Below are 17,290 nucleotides of genomic sequence, written 5' to 3' on the forward strand. Positions count from 1 at the left end.
CTGCAGAGGAAGAAGCAGTGACGTGCAGGTGAGAGGTTTTTGTCTAAGGTATTTATTTGGCTTCACATTATTTCACACTGAGGCCTTTGGGCTGGGAAGACAGCCACAGTAGTGAAGTAGGTAAGAAACTGTTCTTCTGAGGACTCGAATTTGGTGCCCAGCATCTTCACTGCGTATCATGGTGGCTCACAACCACCTGCATGGACATCCAGCTCCAGGGTACCTGACATCACTTTCTGCACACAGGTGGCTTGCATGCACATACATCTCAAAATGTTTAAAACATGGCCTCATTTCCTGTAATTCTTTTGACTGGTTGTTTCATGGTAGAGTTCTCTTTGAAAGATCCACTTCATGTGTGGAAAAAAGGGTCTTACAGTTGAGGGGCAGTTGGAACATGGGGGAACTGGAGAATTGTCATCGTTTCATTTGTACTTTTTGTAGCACGAAGGCTACTGAACAGTGATGGCTACTCTCCTCCAAAGCTGTCACTTCCGGGGCCGCCATGAGCCCCTGCAGCCCAACTTCCATTTCTTGAGCAGGAGCACTTTTGTTCCAGCTTCAGGTTTTTCTCAGTCTACAAACTAAAATCCGAACCCAAAACAATCACGACTCAACTGGAAACACACACTATGAATGCAGGAACACTATTTATTAGGTCAATAGTTCATTTAGCAATACAAGTACAGAATATATCACAATGCTGGTTACAAACATACTTAGTGTGGTTTAATATTACAAATAATGGCGGGCACTACAAGTGGGGATGGTAGGAAAGGCTGTTCTGACCCAGTGAACTGTCTTCAGGATTTATTAATGACCAGAGATTCTACTATAGAAATTACTGTGGCACGATAGTGGGGATTCCTGTAAAGAATGACAGTGATTCGTTTGTAATTATTCCATTAAGGGTTTTTCTTTTTATTTTGAGCCTATTAAACTAAAACCCCTGTTACTTAATAAGGTATAAAAATAGTACTGACCTGGTATTATTTAATAAAATGTAGCATTCATTCACATAAAAGTAAAACTAAATTGAAAAGTTTTAGTCACCATGGCAACATATTTTCCCATAAAAGGAATATACAGAAACGAGCAATGTTATACAAATGGTACCTGCGATTCAGTGATTCCACACTTTGTGCACCACAACCAAGTTTCCTAGATATCTCTATATATAGCATATATATTTAATCTTAAATTTTACTTTTGAAAAACATGTGCACTTCAACAAACTCATTAAGGCCACTCATGCTATAGATACCTAGACTGCAATTAACAATAGTGTTATTTAATAAATCCTAAAGCACTCTCCCTCAAATCGCTATCATGGGAAAAGCCAGTTTTCTGTCTCAAACATTCCTGAGATTTGGGGACAAAAGAACTCCTTGTGTTAAGATCTGTACACTAACCCAAATGTCCTACACAAAATAAATCTGCCTTCCAGCTAATCTGAAGTCCTCTAAAGCCAAGAGGTGAAAAATGTTAATTTTTAAAACAAAATAAAACTCTTAAAATTCAGGTTGGGGATTTAGCTCAGTGGAAGAGCGCTTGCCTAGCGAGCGCAAGGCCCTGGGTTCGGTCCCCAGCTCCGAAAAAAAGAAAAAAAAAAATTCAGTACTTATAAATAACTTTTTTCCAGTAGTAACTTTGTCATCTAGAAAAAGAAGATTGGAAGCAGCAAGGCTAAAAACTCTAGGGGAAAACATATATTAAAAAAAGGTGGTAATAACAACACCTGTTACTTAGCAAACTATGAATTTGCGGAGTTTTGGCCAAAGCTAGCATCAAGTTTAGCCTCTGCTGTTGGTGCTACTAGGACAAGGTCCATGGCCTTCAGGACTCCCTGCATTCTTCAGACAGGGTCTTACTAGGCTGTCCTGGGGGAATCTCAAGTGACTCCTGTCTCGGCCTCCTGTGGAGTTGGGATTCCCTTGTGCCAGCACATGCAGCTTCCTGAACTGAATGCTCACATTAGGAGTCATTCTCACGGTTGGACAAAGGGCTTTATTCAAATCGATTCTCACGGGCAGCAATACCTGGGCAGGGTGCTGGTGAGTTGTTTATAAAGAATGTAAAGTGATGGAGAAAGATCTAAAGCCTCAGGGCAGTCTAGTTTGAGGACCCATAAATACTGTACACTAAAAACTCTGTTGGCTCACCTGGGTCACATGCACAAGCTCCCTCATGCCCCCAAATGGAATAGCACCAGACTTTAGAAATAGGAGAATTCAGGGGAGGGTGAGATCATAGGCCCTTACTTAAAATTACACGCAAGCTACTGATTATTCTGAGGTAAATTTTATTCAGTTTTTCCTTTTGAGATTTTGGAGACACAATCTCCCTTTGTAGCCCAGGCTGCCTGAAACTCAACATCTTACGTCACTCAGCCTCCTGAATACTGACATAATAGGTATGTACCACACTCTGCTTTAATAATTTTTCAAAATAAAATTACGGTGGTGGGGTTGGGGATTTAGCTCAGCGGTAGAGCACTTGCCTAGCAAGCGCAAGGCCCTGGGTTCAGTCCCCAGCTCCGAAAAAAAGAAAAAAAAAAAATTACGGTGGCATCCTTCTTACCACATCATCCTTGCTGAGGGATGAATCCCACCTTGAAATGATTAGGGCATTACTTTCACTGGAATCAGAACATATCAAGTCATATCGCTAAGCAGACAGAGTGCTAGAGTGTAGGCATTAGACTGACTTAACTTACAGAAAACTGTACTTAAGGAAAGGTCAGATGGAGCAGCTGACAATGAGGTTGGGGGTGGGGGTGAGGCTGGCTGTCACCTGACACTGTCACCCTGTAAGCACAGGGTCATTTTACTTTATCACTGAGGATGAGTTAAGGTTGACTGAGCTATGGAAGATGAGGGTAAATTATACAAAATGCTGTAAGTGCACACCACCAAAGATGCAGATTAAATAAAAATAATTCATGTGGAAACTTGTTTTAAAATATTTATTAAGAAACAATTTACCATGACATTCCTATACCACAAACATACCACAGGACTCTAAATATCCAAATAAAAGTATACAAAAAGCCTATCGTGAAACTGTCTTTGGAGGTATTAAATATATAGGCTTGTGAGGCTCTAGCTGAGTCACTTAGAAATGCAACTCCTGGGTCACACAGACTACGTGGTAATAAAGGTGACTCTGACAAGACTGTGTGTGATTAAGGGGGAAGGGAGCCAGCTGCATAAACTGCAAGCCTGCCAAATTTAATTCTTTGAAGAATTTAAAGGAAACACGGTTCGAGGAATAAATTCAAGTCTGAACCCCAAGTTGCTGTGTCAGGGTGAGAGCTTGCCTCACCTGCTGGGGGACATCCCCACTAAGGTCCCTTCTAAGGCCTAACCCACTGGCCTATCACTAAGACTGAAAAGAGAATTTCAAACAAAGGTAAAATTGGGAAGTAAAAAAAATGTTTAAGATAAGTTCTTAAGTCTTTAATGTTTCTGTCTCTCCATGATAACTTTCTTTCCCCTCACCCAACAAGCATGCTAAAAGAACAAAGCCTGACTGACACACACCCACTCATCCACCACTCCAAGCAATACCAGGAGCAGTGCATCTAACAGCCAAGTCAGAAGCCCCTGAAAATAGGGGGAAACCCAGATTCTTAACCACAGAGGTACCAGACCAGGTGGGCCACTGTGCTAAGAATTGAGGTAACAGCAAAAGATCTTTTTGTTTCTTTTTATTACATGTCACAACTTAGGAACTGAGTGTTAGCTCCACATTAAATAATCTGGCTAGCTTTAAAAACTTAGAAAAACCAAAAGCCCCAATCAGTAAAACAGACATTGTAACTGGAGGATTTTTCCATTGAAGTCCTGGATGTCAGTTAAAATGACTAGTTGTACTATTATTTTCAACAGTAATGAATTTTCTAAGACTTTCTTTTGTGTGCATTCATCTTTTAATCCCCACAAACCAAACAGTAAGCCTAAAGTCTCATCTGAACATGACTCACTTCCTGACTCTTAGCCAGGATGCTTGATAACGACATGGACTATCAGGGCAAAGACGAAACGGGGGTGGCTGCAGAGATGGTCACAGACGTGCTTATGACACTGCCATCTATGTACCAAGACTAAAGACTTGCCACCGACACTGCCATATCCCACAGTTTGGTATCTACGATGCAAATAAAACTCCTGCATTAGTACTGTGCGTTCTAGTTCTACCTAAATGAAATCATTCTATCGGAAAAGGCAAGTGCAGTCACTAAAGTAACAATCTAAAGCCACTGGTCCAATGAACACCTTCCACGGTTGCCTGGTCCTCGTAGATCCTTCTGGTCCTGTCAGCAAACACTTGAGAGCATCTCACCATGGTACCAAAAACAGTTAGAACTGCTGGTGTCCTGAGACTGACAGATCAACACTGGTCCAGTCAGATGAATCTGACAGTCCGTCACTGAAACAGTTCTGGAATGGCTGCATGCCCTGATCTGGGAAAGATGGCCAAATCTATGTCAGGGTGCCCCTCCCCCCTTATTAGTACCTGTGTTACTTTTCCATACTGCATATAAAGAGTTTTCCATAAAATTTCCTTACAATACAGTATTGAATGCCTCCACATGGAAGAATTATATGTTAAAAAGTTTTTGAAATCATCCTTACATAATAAGAATGCAACTCTTTTAAACTCTTAAATAGTTTTATTTAGGGGTTCTTTTTTTTTTCTTTCAGACTTTCTGAAAAATGAATTATTTTTTAAAAAGAAAAAAAAAAAACGTTTCCTGTTGTTCTACTAGGGTGAGAGTGTGGGACTACTTACACGCGGCACATGCTGACAACAAGACGCTTACTGTACAGAACTGCAATGCAGGACTACCCGAAACAGGGTCTTCTGTGGACTGGACCAGTGTTTCAATGCAAATGCCAGCCCTAAAAACAACATGGTTCTGATTTCACAGTATGAATTCCCTGGAATCTGGGAAAAGGTAATTGTTAGCTGAGGCTGTCCCTCAGCAGCTTGGTCCCTCAACATTCTGAGACATCAGGAAGGACTGCACCACTTCCTCAGTGGACTGGGGGCTGCTGTTGACGTCTTCAAGGGCATCGGTCACTGAATACTGTCGGTCTCGCAACCGGTTCCAGTTAGACAGGACGTTGTGGTACTCAAACACCTTCTCATAGTTCCCAGTGGAGTTGTAGAGCTTAATGAGGCCACGGTAGTCATACTCCAGCCCGCTGTAGCCTTCGCCAAACAGCTTCTTCCCTAGAGCAGCATGAAACACTTAGAGCAAGTAACCACAATACCTTTCTAGTCACATTTCAATATAAGTGGCTTATTTGTTCGTTTGTTTGAGACAGGGCTTCTCTGTGTAGCCCTGGCCATTCTACAACCTACTCTATAGATCAGATCGAAGTCGGACTCAAGAGATCCACCTGCCTCTGCCTCCCAAGTGCCGGGATTAAAGGCACGTGCCACCACCGGGCACAGGTTTGTAAGTAGGCTGGCTTGGTTTTAGTCCTATGGAAGGAAACAGATCCAATCCCACTATCGTTGCCTCTTAACTACTCTTATCCATGCAACATCTCTAAAACTTCAAGGAATTGGCTTTACTAGAATTGAAAAATAAATTTCACAGGCTTAAAGAAAGTTTGTACTTAATTCATGTGTGTGTGTGTGTGTGTGTGTGTGTGTGTGTGTGTGTGTGTGTGTGTGTGTGTGACTCCCGTATTCCAGCTACAGCATGTGTGTGTAGAGGCCTAGGGATACCTTTCAGGAATCTCTTTTCCTTCTATCACGTGAGTTCTCACCAAAGAATTCAAGTCATTGAGGTTGATAACCCATATTTACCAGTCCAAAAGTTCAGGTTTAGGACTAATGTTTTAAGGCTACTTTAAAATAATATGGGGGATTTGCAGAATCTTTATGTGTAGCCCTGCCTGTTCTAGAATTCACTATGCAGACCAAGCTGGCCTCAAACTCAAGATCTCTCACAGCCTCTGCTTCCCCCGTTCTGTTCTCACATGGAGTTCCAGTATGATCTGGAAAGCAACTGAAGAATATGGATGACTCATTGTATCAAAATGTCCATCCGACTCCTCCAGAGTCTACTGTCACAGTTACCAAGTGACTGAGGCACAATGCACTAAGGTAAAGATGTGAGACCTCCACGTGGCAGGAGGCACAGGGGCAGTAGCAGGACAAACCCCTTAAATGCTGCCAAGGAAGACATGAATAGTGCAGGGAGCTCTGTGCTCACCTCTGGCTGCCTCGTGTGGCCCTCACTTGTGAGCAGGATCTAAGAGCATGCTCTCTAGACCCCAACTAAGGAAAGCAGAAAAGTAACATACCAATCGCTATCGACCGAAGGTACAGTTTCTCAGCATTTTCATACTGATTCATGTCATAATTGTACAGAGATGCCAGGTGTCCCACCGAAAGGGCCACTTCATAATCTTCTTGACCAAGGAGCTGCTCCTTAATCTGAATTGCTTTTATGTGCATTTCTTCAGCTTCCTGGAAAACAGGCCAGGTGGAACGTTAGACTGCACTTCTCCTTAGGACAATTCTACTCAATTAAGGATTTGTTCTAAAGAGCACCACAGCTCAGGCATGTCATTAAGCAGTTAGAGCAAAGAACATCATAGGACATCATAGGCCTTTTCTGAAAGCTGCTGATGACAAACAGGACTGGTTTTGGTAAGCTGCACCAAGTTGATGGCAGTGATGGTCCAAAAGCCTGGGGCATTCTAAGCTAGGTGTGGGGATACATGTCTATTTCCAACAGCAGGCAGGCAGAGGCAGGACTGACAGTTCAAAGCCAACCTGGGCTATATGGAGAAAATGCTGCCACAAAAACAACAAAAAAGAGCTTCCTGAAATGAATGGGTAGATGGGCATAGACACAAACCAGTCTCTGAGTCTGAGGCCAGCCTGGTCTACATAGTGATTTCTAGGACAGCCAGAGCTATACAGTGAGACCCTGTCTGAAAAAAACAAACAAAATAATAATAATAATTTGAGTTACCACATCCCCAAAATTAACTTAAACTTAAGATGGTGTTGACTAATGCAGACATATGTGCAGACATGTATCCCCACATCTAGCTTGGAATGTCATATAATTTCTACCTCTATCACCCTAGGCTTTCGGACTGCCATCAACTTGGTGCAATTTACCAAAACCAGTCCTGTTTGTCATCAGCAGCTTTCAGAAAAGGCCTGCGATGTTCTCTGCTCTCACTGCTTAACGACATGCATGAGCTGTGGTGCTCTAGAGAGACAGTGGGGGATAAGTGTTAAGAGTTCCTCCACCACACAGACTGGCACCAAACCAATAATCCCCTTGCCTCAGCCTTCCAAGTATTAAACTTAAAGGGATGTAATGTACTATTGCTTTTAACTAGAACTGAAAATTGCGAAAGAAAAGTTCATGTAAGTGTATTGCTAGATTTTGTAGCTCCTGATTCTTAGTAACTATGGAATTAACTCTACTGTCACTACTGGAATCTGGCATTTCTGAATACTCACTACAGGTCAGACATTTTGCTAAACAGAAACACTCAGAGCTAAGAGCTATAGCTGAGCCTGTCTACGATAGTATCAGCTTTTTGGATCTGAAAACTTTTCATGGTCTTGTCTCTGTAATCTCACTTATAATTTCACCACAGGGTTTACATACAGGTGTTTTCTCAACGCCTTGGGGTGAGGTAAAGTAATTGTATGCTTTATTACTGAAGATTTTTCACTTTAAATTTACTAATTATTCAGAGATAAAGAATATAAAACCTTTTTTACCTTAAATTTTCTCATTGACTGATAAAGTCTTCCAAGGTTCCCATAGTGCTTTGCAGTCTGTACATTAAATTCTCCGAATGCTTTCTTAGCTAGCTGCAGTGAGGACAAGTGCAAGTCATGTGCTTCCTGAAGCAGCCTCTGCTCCGTCTCCTTGTTATGACAGTCGATTGCAATCTCCTCTAATATAAGTGCTGAACAAATTAAGCAACACATCAACAAACCTCGAATCCACTTCCCAAGGGCCCGACCTTTAACTGAAAATTCATAACTGTAGTGCTTACTGAGTACTGAATACTAAGTACTGTGTAACTGACAGTGGTTAAGAACTGGCAAAATTTTCCATATTTGTGAGGTTTGTTTTCTTTGAGTTGGGCTCCTTTGAATTCATAGCAAGTCTCATATTTCAACCTCTTTCTAGCCTGGGATTCCACATGTGTGCAGCTGTGGTCAGCCCCACGACTCTCCTTCAACAGTACACTTTTGTGAAAGTTGTTCTATCCATAGAGAATATACATTTAAATTAAAGGGAAATGGTGTACCTTAAATTATTTTGCAGGATCGGCTTCTACTGTATTAGCCTGCTACCTTTTATAGAAGGAAATTTGCTTTCAAAAGAAAATGGTCACCTGGGAATGGTGGTGAATGCCTATGTAAGCAACTGGGGAGGCCAAGGCAACAGGACTGGGGGCTTTGGCTACAAGACAAATTCAAGGGCAGCCTAGACTATATGAGACCTCACCTCAAAAAAACAAAACTAAACAAATAAAGAAATACACAAAAAAGAGTAAAATGATAGGAATGTGAACGTTAAAGTTATCCAACTGCCAAGGAGTGAGTGCCTTCAGCACTTAGGACAATTCTGCAACCAGCCTTTATAAAACAATCTCTAAACAAACATAACGAAAAACAAACAAACAAGACCTGGCTCCCTTCCCTTTACTCATTCAACCACCTCAGTCAGGCCAGACATCTTAATTTCAAAGTTCCATTCAAGGATTTCAAACCCAATACAGAACCCTAAGAATATAGATATTATCAGCTAATTTTATAATTTTATTTCTTAGCACTGACTTGCTTAAAGGCAATGAACACAAAGCTACCTCATGGCAGCATTTGTTTCAAACGCTTTCAGTATCAGAGAGCAGGTTAAGGAGCGTAGAGGAAAAGTACGACCCCTATGTGCATCACAATGGAAAAACACTCATGATAGATAGAAGAGGTGAAAAATATCAGGTTATAAAGTTGGAAGAGTCACTAACTTTTCCCCCAACGTGTGTGTGTGTGTGTGTGTGTGTGTGTGTGTGTGTGTGTGTGTGTGTGAGGTGAGGAAGCCAAGGAGGTGGTCAGCTCTCTCCTGTCGCCTGGATGTGGTAGGGACCGACTTTAGGGTATAAGTCTGGTGGCCGTCCACTCACCCCTTAGCCATCTCACTGGACCTTCCTTCATTAACTTATGTAGAGAAAGAAAGGACTAATCAACCAGATGGCGATTCAGTAGTAATAAGGCTTTGGGTAACTGTACTCTTTCTCTTCACTAACTTAATTGTTAGTGTTCAACTGAACTGACGTAACCCACAATTAGGGCTAGACTCAGCCACCTGCACACAAATACTCAGAGGAAAGGGATGGAGGGCAGGAAGAAGACACATGACTAAACAACAATGCTGTGTCAAGGAGGTGAAGCAGAGCTGAGGGAACTATGTTAGTCATAATCCATACACTCTAACAGCCTTATTTTATGCCACATATCAATTTATAATCATTGGAGTCTAGGGTACCTTTCACCCTCTTTGAAGAAGCCAAAAGAAGATGATCTTCAGGTAGGATGTGGGTAATGATACCAATGGCTCTTTCTGCATGAAATCTGCAATACACATATAGTTTAGTGTCTCTCTTTAGTTAAAAGTATTCTTTTTTTTAAAAAAGTAGTAACACATATTATGACATTAACAGAAAGTACTAATAAAACTATAAAAAAGAATCAAAGAGTTTTGGGTCAGAAGATGGCTCAGCAATTAAGAGCACTTGCTGCTCTTCCACAGGACCCAAGTTCAGGTCCCAGCATGCACACTGATTGGGTGGCTCACAAATGGCTGTCACTTCAGCTCCAGAGGATGGCACCTTTTTCTAGCCTCTGTGGGTACTTGTAATCTCAATCTCTCACTCTCTCTCAATCTCAATCTCTCTCTCTCTCTCTCTCTCTGATACATACACATATATCTTTTTTAAAAAAAGGTTTTTTTGGGGTTGGGGGTTTAGCTCAGCGGTAGAGCGCTTGCCTAGCGAGCGCAAGGCCCTAGGTTCAGTCCCCAGCTCTGAAAAAAAAAAAAAGAAAAAAAAAAGTTTGTGTTTTTTTTTGATGGACTACGTACGATGAAAGTTCAAACTCAGGATCATGGCTTTAATCTCAGCCCCCAAACTTCAATTTGTTATGAATTAAACTTTTTTTTTTTCTTTTTTTCGGGGACCTGGGGACCAAACCCAGGGCCTTGCGCTTGCCTACCACTGAGCTAAATCCCCAACCCGTGAATTAAACTTTTAACACCCAATGTATTCTCAGCTCCCTCAATATAAAGGACCTCATTATGGTCTACAAGACACAATCTCTCTCTGCCACCTCCCTGACTTTATTCACTGCCATCCCCACAGCAACCCTCCTAGCCCCCCACCACACACGCCTGGCCTTTTCTGGATGAGCCCATGCTCGCTCCAGCATCTGCTCTTTACTCTGTGGTACTTTCCCCTCCACGTGTGGGTGGTTCACTGTCACTAAACAGTGCACATGAAGTCCCCCAACCCTCACCTAACTTTCTGTGCAGAGTAACATCTGCCTATATGTTCACAGCCCAGCCCATGAAACAAAAGATAAACTGCTTGCCTGTTATACCTTACAACTCAAACTTCTTTAAAAATAAAAGCATTTTTAACATTTTAAAATTATGTATCTGAGTGTGAGTATGTGCATGTGAGAAGCTCGCAGAGGCGAGGTGTTGCACTTTTCCTGTGCACAGGTTCCATGAGGTTGTAGGTCACCAGATAAAGGTGCTGCAAATCAAACTCAGGTCTTCTGAAAAAACATTATTCATTCCTAACCACCAAACCATCTCTCTAGCTCCTCAAACTTCTTTTCTCCACTTGTTTTCAAGCCACTAATCAACTTTAGTTATTAATTAAGCACCGTCTAACAACAACGCCTTTTCCTCAGCTCTGTTGCTTTCTTTCTTTGAGACATGATTTTCTTCAGTAGCTTAGCCTGACCTCAAGTTCATGGCAATTCTCCCCCACCCACCCCAAGCGCTAGTGTGAACATTAGGTTTTTAGTATATTCAGAGTACAGCCACCACTGCAATCAATTTTAGGACATCTTTATTATCTTATCCTTCCAACACCCCCGCTCTGAGAATCAATCATTCCCTTTCTGTCTCTAAATTTGTCTCTCTGGACATAAGCAGATTAAACCACAAGAATGTGATCCTTTTTATCTTGTTTCATTTAAAATTCCCAGCTCTCAAAAGGAAGCAAGTAGAGTATAAGGTCAGCCTTGGTGACAGCTAGAATTCCTGAAAAAAAGGCAAGTTTGCCTTTGGAAATGTTTGGGTTTTTCTGGAGAAAGGTGTTTTGCTGTGTAGCCTCAATTGGCCTGGAACTCACTGTGTATCCCAGACTGACCCTGTTAGAAGAGAGCTGGCTGAAGTCAGTTCTCTCCTCCACATGTGGGTCTCAGGGATGGAGCTCAGGCTGTCGTGCTTGGCAGGAGGAATCTCCCAGACCCAGCACCAGGGCTGGGATTACAGGCAACTTTTGGCTGGCCTACTTTTGGCTTTAATTTCCCTCCAAAATATTACAGGTTTTTTTTGTTTTGTTTTGTTTTGTTTTTTTTTAATCAGATCCAGAAAGTTTCCTTTGCTATGGGCTATACAGTAAACACTGTTAACATTGGCAATACTCTCTCACAGTCATTTAACTCTGCTGTCCTGGCATGAGACAGCCACAGGACAGGAATAAACCAGTGAGTGTGTCTGACCCACTAGTGGGTTTTTTCAGCAATAAGTTTGTAAGTTGTTAAATTTACCATCAACACAGAGGTAACCAATTACTCAAAAAAAAAAAAAAAAAAAAAAAGAAAAAGAAAAAAGGAAAAAGCTCATTCCGATACAGAAATATATAAATCTTAATATAAAACCAAGAGAAGCATAAATGGATGTCTTAAAAATTGGGATGGTTTTGAAATGACTTCAAAAACATGTTATCCCAGCAGGAAGACCACACTAGAGAGTAGTATTAACCGCCCCCGAGAAGAAGGTGGAACTTACAGGGCGTTGTCGAATTTTCCAGAGCTGTACTGGTGCACATACGAAGAGTAAGCCAGGTCTTCATGAGCTGTCGCTACATGAATATTTTTGCCACCAAACACTGACTGTCGAATGTCGAGGGCTGCCTGAAAGAATCATAAAGACATTTAACAATACGGTGTGCAGCTAACACCCTATGCACCTAATCCCTTACATTTCAAATTGGAAAGTCAAGCTGGAAGAGAACCCACAAGCTGTGCCATCTGCCTCTGCCGTAACAGCTTCGTCTACACCCTTCTTTCAAACAACTGTAAAGTCAGCGACATCTTGTCTAGTGTCATGGTAGAGGACTTCTACCTAAAATAACGGTTGCAAGATCTGAAATTACGGCTAGATTGACAGTTGAAAAGTTAAGCCATCATCTGGGCAAATTATAGTAAGGAAGTACTGTGGAACCTAGACCCACAGCCTGATGGTTTTACTCCTAGACGATTCTTTTCAATTCTTAAAACATTTGACTTTAAGCCTTTTATGGAGGAACACTTAGTAATGGTGAAGCCTACAGGAGAAAGCAGGGCTCAAAGAGTTATTTATTTTTTTTTAAATTGGTCTGCTACTGCTTTTTCAAAATATGCATTGATGTTCTGCCTGCATGTATGTCTGTGTGAGCATGTCAGACCCAGACCCCTGTAACTGCAGTGACAGACAGTTGTGAGCTACCATGTGGGTGCTGGGAACTGAACCTGGTCCTCTGGAAGAGCAGCCAGTACTGTTAACTGTTGACAAAAAGGTAAACAAACTTAGGTTAAAAGCAGAGAGAAGTAACCACTAACATACCTGGTAAATTGCAACCGACTGGCAGATATTGTCTACATTGAGCAAGTAGAACCCATAATCTAACAGTGTGTCGGAGTATTTTGGGTGTTTGGATCCAAAATGATCTCTATGAAAAGATACAGGAGTATTAATATCTAAAATTGAGAATCGCATCAAAACAGCACCTTGGGTAACAATCACCTACCGTGCCAAATACACTGCATGTTTAATTAACTGCTCTGCCTTCTTAAATTCACGTTTGACTACACAAGCCTAAAAATGAAGAGGGAAATTATTAAATAACTCTCAAACGCTTCATTGTGTGCTACAGTTTGAGTGCACATTACAATAGTTAACAATTAAAAAAAAACTTCAACCATTCTTTCAATTTGTAATTTCTTTCCACATCTCTAATAATTTTATAAGGAACAGATCTATAAATGATTTGGGGAAATTCTGATAGACATTTCCAGTATCAGTTACGATAGCTGGGCTATGGTGGTGCACACCTCTAGTCCCAGCACTCAGAAGGCAGAAACAGACTGACTTCTCAGATCAAGCCCGGCCTACAATGGTCTAAAAGAGCAAGCCCAAGGACAGCTGGGGCCAGGAAGGAAAACTTGCCTCAAAAAACCAAACCAAACCAAACCAAACCAAACCAAACCAAACCAAACCAATAACCCTGTTATAACAAAGGTAATCCCATGCTAGTGCATGGTCACCCCTTTTATAATATTAAAATAAAACGTCGTGGGGAGGATTCAGCATAGTATCTTTAAGTGTATACACACACTTCAGTTGTGGAATGGGTTCTAATAAACTTTTTTTCACTTTCTTTATAGGTGTGTGTGTGTGTGTGTGTGTGTGGAGTTTTTATATGTGTAGGTATTTTGCCTATAGTATACTAGATGTCAGAGCTGCAGGAACTGGAGTTATAGGTGTCTGTGAGCTGCCATGTGGGTACTGAATATCAGACCTGGGTCCCCTGGAGAAGCAGAGAGTGCTTAACTGCTGAGCGCACACAGCACATGAGCACAACTGACAGAACCTGTGATGGTCGGAGGACAGCTCACAGCAGCTGGTTCTTTCCTTCTGCCACATGAGTCTTGTAGGGCTGAACTCAATTGCCTGGCTCAGAGGCAAATAAATGTCTTCATCCACAGAGCCATCTGACTGGACCTTTTAGCTAAATACTACCTGCTGGTTACAGGTTGTGCTATTCAGGGCTTTCCCCGCTAGCTTACAAGATCAAACAAGATCTGGGACATAAAGCTATCGTGGCCACAGGTTCACATGATAATTTTTATATGTACAGAAGAAATTCCAGTTTTCAACTATTTAAAAAGTTGAATCATGAGGATTACCAGTTTTTAAACTCTAGTATCATGTGCATATATAAAATTTGTATGTTATTATTTCATGCAAACACAAATTTAATGTTTAAATTAAACATGCTAATATCTTTCTCATACAGATGCTATCTGAGTATGCTGCAATTCTCCTCCTCTAAAGTGAATGATGGACATGCCTGAAACCTAAGGAAGGTTACAATTTGAGGGCAATTATGACTATGTAGCAAGCTGAACGCTAGCCAAGGTTATAGACCAATAAACAACTTTTTAGTATTTCACAAAAACACTGGTGTCTTCTAATCCAAAATTTTGAACTAAGATAAAACCAACCAAAATGGAATATTCAAGTGTGTGTGACAAAATAGTGCGTGTGAAAGTTCATAGCTTTAAGGCTTGTGCATAGTGAAGCAGTAACTTTTTTTTTCTTTTTTCTTTTTCTTTTTTTTTTCGGAGCTGGGGACCGAACCCAGGGCCTTGCGCTTGCTAGGCAAGCGCTCTACCACTGAGCTAAATCCCCAACCCCGAAGCAGTAACTTTTAAATAGCTTCAAAAAGTTCATATACTTATTTACAGAAAAAGAAGATAGAAGGGGGAAAAAAACCCAAAGACTGTCTAACAGATCAAATGTAACAAGCTATCTTGAGTGAAATCCTAGGAGAAAGCTAAATACACTAGACATCCCGCCCTCAGCCAACAGAAATGTCATCAGCTCCCACATGATTTCTGAATAAGAAATTGAGGTTACTATAACAAACTTAGGAAAAACAAACATTCAAGCCAAATTAATCAAATATTACAGTCATGTAAACTTTGTGAGCCAAAACAATTACTTTCACAGGTTTCTTTAATAAAGGAAAATTAGATAAAACAGATGAGCTAGTTTTTTGTTTGTAAGTTTCTTTTTTGAAATAGGATCTCTCTATATAGCCTTGGCTGTCTGGAACTCACTATGTAAACCGTTAACCCCAGAGACCCACTTGTCTTTGCCTCCCAAGTGTTGGGATGAGACAGCCATGGGACAGTTTTGATTAGAAACTAAGTTTCTAAAACTAAGCAGAGAAGCTTAGAAAACAGATCTAGTTAACAGATCAACTAAGTTATTGTGAAGACTTGATTAACTACTTAAAGTCAAATAAGTCTTATAATACATTTAATGTTGTAAACATCATTTACCTTAGAAGCTTGTCTTAAAACATCCACCACAACTTTGACTGGTAAGCCTGATGTAATCTCCTTCATTGCCTCAACGCACCACTTGTATGCCTTTGAAAGAATTGAAAAGAAAAGAAACGGCGACACAGTAAGTGACAGCAGTTAATGAAACTGTGAAGTTACCCCACAAGATTTCAACTACTTAAATACACACACAGAATATTTACAAATGAAATTCTCTGAGACAATTTTTTTGGAAGTATGAGCTGATCACCCTATTTTATTTTTACATCCACAGGTTTTCTCAAGGCAAGTGTGGTGGTGCACACCTGTAATTCCAGAATCAGGGAGGCCAAGGCAGGAGGGTTTTCCTGAGCTCAGGGGAGATGAGCCTAGGACTAGGAGTCCTATCAAACACTCCCCCTCGAAAACAGTTTTTCTAAATCACAATATTACAGTCACACTCAGAAAATGAGGCATATTCTATTTTTCCCAGAGGTTTTTGTATATAGGATCCCCCACTGCCTTAGGAAACATTTCCCTTCTAGCGCTTTAGTCTATCAAGCTCATCTCAGCCCTGGACTGTTTCCTGTATTTGCCTTTCCCTCTCTTCTGTAACACTTGATCATTCTCTCCCCTACCCGTGTCCACTCTTCTCTCTCTCTGAGACAGAGTCCACTATGTAGCCCTGGCTGGCCTGGAGCTTGCTATATAATATAGCCCAGGCTGACCTCAGACTCAGAGAGATCCAAGACAGGTGGCTTGTCTCCCAGATGCCAGGACTAAAGGTGTGTGCTATTAGACCCAGCTATTCTTCTCTTTGTCTGTCTAGTATGCCTCCTTTATGCTATTGTTCTAATAGGCAGTTCATGTTTACTAACACATTTAACTGATACCAAAGCATCATGACACGCACTATTAACATAAAAAACAACCCAACAACTAAGGTGCAGCTAGAAGTGGTGCTCATACCTTTAGTCCCCACACTCTGAGTTTGAGGCCTGCCTAGTCTACACAGTGAGTTCCAGGATAGTGAGGGTTGCACAAAGAAAAAACCAAAACAACAAAAACCAACAAAAACAAACCTGAGGTAGAGAGATGCCAGGAGACATCTAGAAGAGTCTAAAAACTAGGAGATGTTCTTCCTGAGAGGGTCTCACTGTGGTCTGTAACACTCCAATGGGTGCCATATTTTAGGGAAGATCCCTGCTATTACTATGCCTTCCCTGTTATTAAATATATATGACAACCCCTAGGTGTTAGCTCACCCTATTGGGCAGATTTCTGTAGATTAATGCAGATGTAAAGACTTGTAGTGATGCTACTTAGACAAATAAATGATTTCTTAATTCTTAATGATCCTATAAGAATTCCTAAAATTATACTAGTAATTATTAAGTCCTCTGTAATAGGACTGCTATTATAAGCCTTCTCTGATATGAATACTGCAATTAGACCGCTAATGGTCTACAAGTGTCAAGAGTTAATTGCTTCTGAGATAGAAAGCAGGCATTTACAACTTAGGAGAGGTTGTAAAACAATTAACCAAATGTCATAAAAGGGAACTATCAATTTATTCTGAGTACAAGGACAGAAGAAAATATTGACTGAGTTTATCTATACAAAACTTCAGTGTCAACTTAGATACAAAAAACAAGATTCTCCATGAATGTATGAAGCTAGTGAGACCATGTTTATGAGACCATGTCTTAATATAAACACATGTATACATCTCTGTTGTAAATTTCTTATTCAATTTATGATTTGAATTTATGTTTGAACTTTCAGCTAACTTTTATTAAAAAAACCATCTGATCTACTCTCCTAGAAAGGGTACAGTTACATTGCATGGCATTATTGTATCAGAGCAGGAGGAGATTACAACATTAAGAGGAAGGAGAAGACAGCA

At 40.8% G+C, this 17,290-nt stretch overlaps 1 protein-coding gene across 1 annotated transcript in view; it reads right to left on the reverse strand.

Annotated features, from left to right (window-relative positions):
* Positions 1 to 631: 631 nt before the first annotated feature.
* Positions 632 to 17,290, reverse strand: part of Appbp2 (amyloid beta precursor protein binding protein 2) — a 42,056-nt gene continuing 25,397 nt past the window's right edge. Inside the window, exons 6-13 of the mRNA NM_001100969.1 lie at positions 15,403 to 15,492; positions 13,083 to 13,150; positions 12,899 to 13,004; positions 12,083 to 12,207; positions 9,548 to 9,633; positions 7,771 to 7,961; positions 6,324 to 6,489; positions 632 to 5,238 (exon numbers count right to left, since the gene is read on the reverse strand). Coding sequence (NP_001094439.1) covers positions 4,985 to 5,238; positions 6,324 to 6,489; positions 7,771 to 7,961; positions 9,548 to 9,633; positions 12,083 to 12,207; positions 12,899 to 13,004; positions 13,083 to 13,150; positions 15,403 to 15,492 — 1,086 coding nt within the window. The 3' untranslated portion in view covers positions 632 to 4,984. The remainder of the gene's footprint in view (positions 5,239 to 6,323; positions 6,490 to 7,770; positions 7,962 to 9,547; positions 9,634 to 12,082; positions 12,208 to 12,898; positions 13,005 to 13,082; positions 13,151 to 15,402; positions 15,493 to 17,290) is intronic.

The sequence above is a fragment of the Rattus norvegicus genome, chromosome 10 (genome assembly GCF_036323735.1).
Source record: "Rattus norvegicus strain BN/NHsdMcwi chromosome 10, GRCr8, whole genome shotgun sequence".
NCBI lineage: Eukaryota > Metazoa > Chordata > Mammalia > Rodentia > Muridae > Rattus > Rattus norvegicus.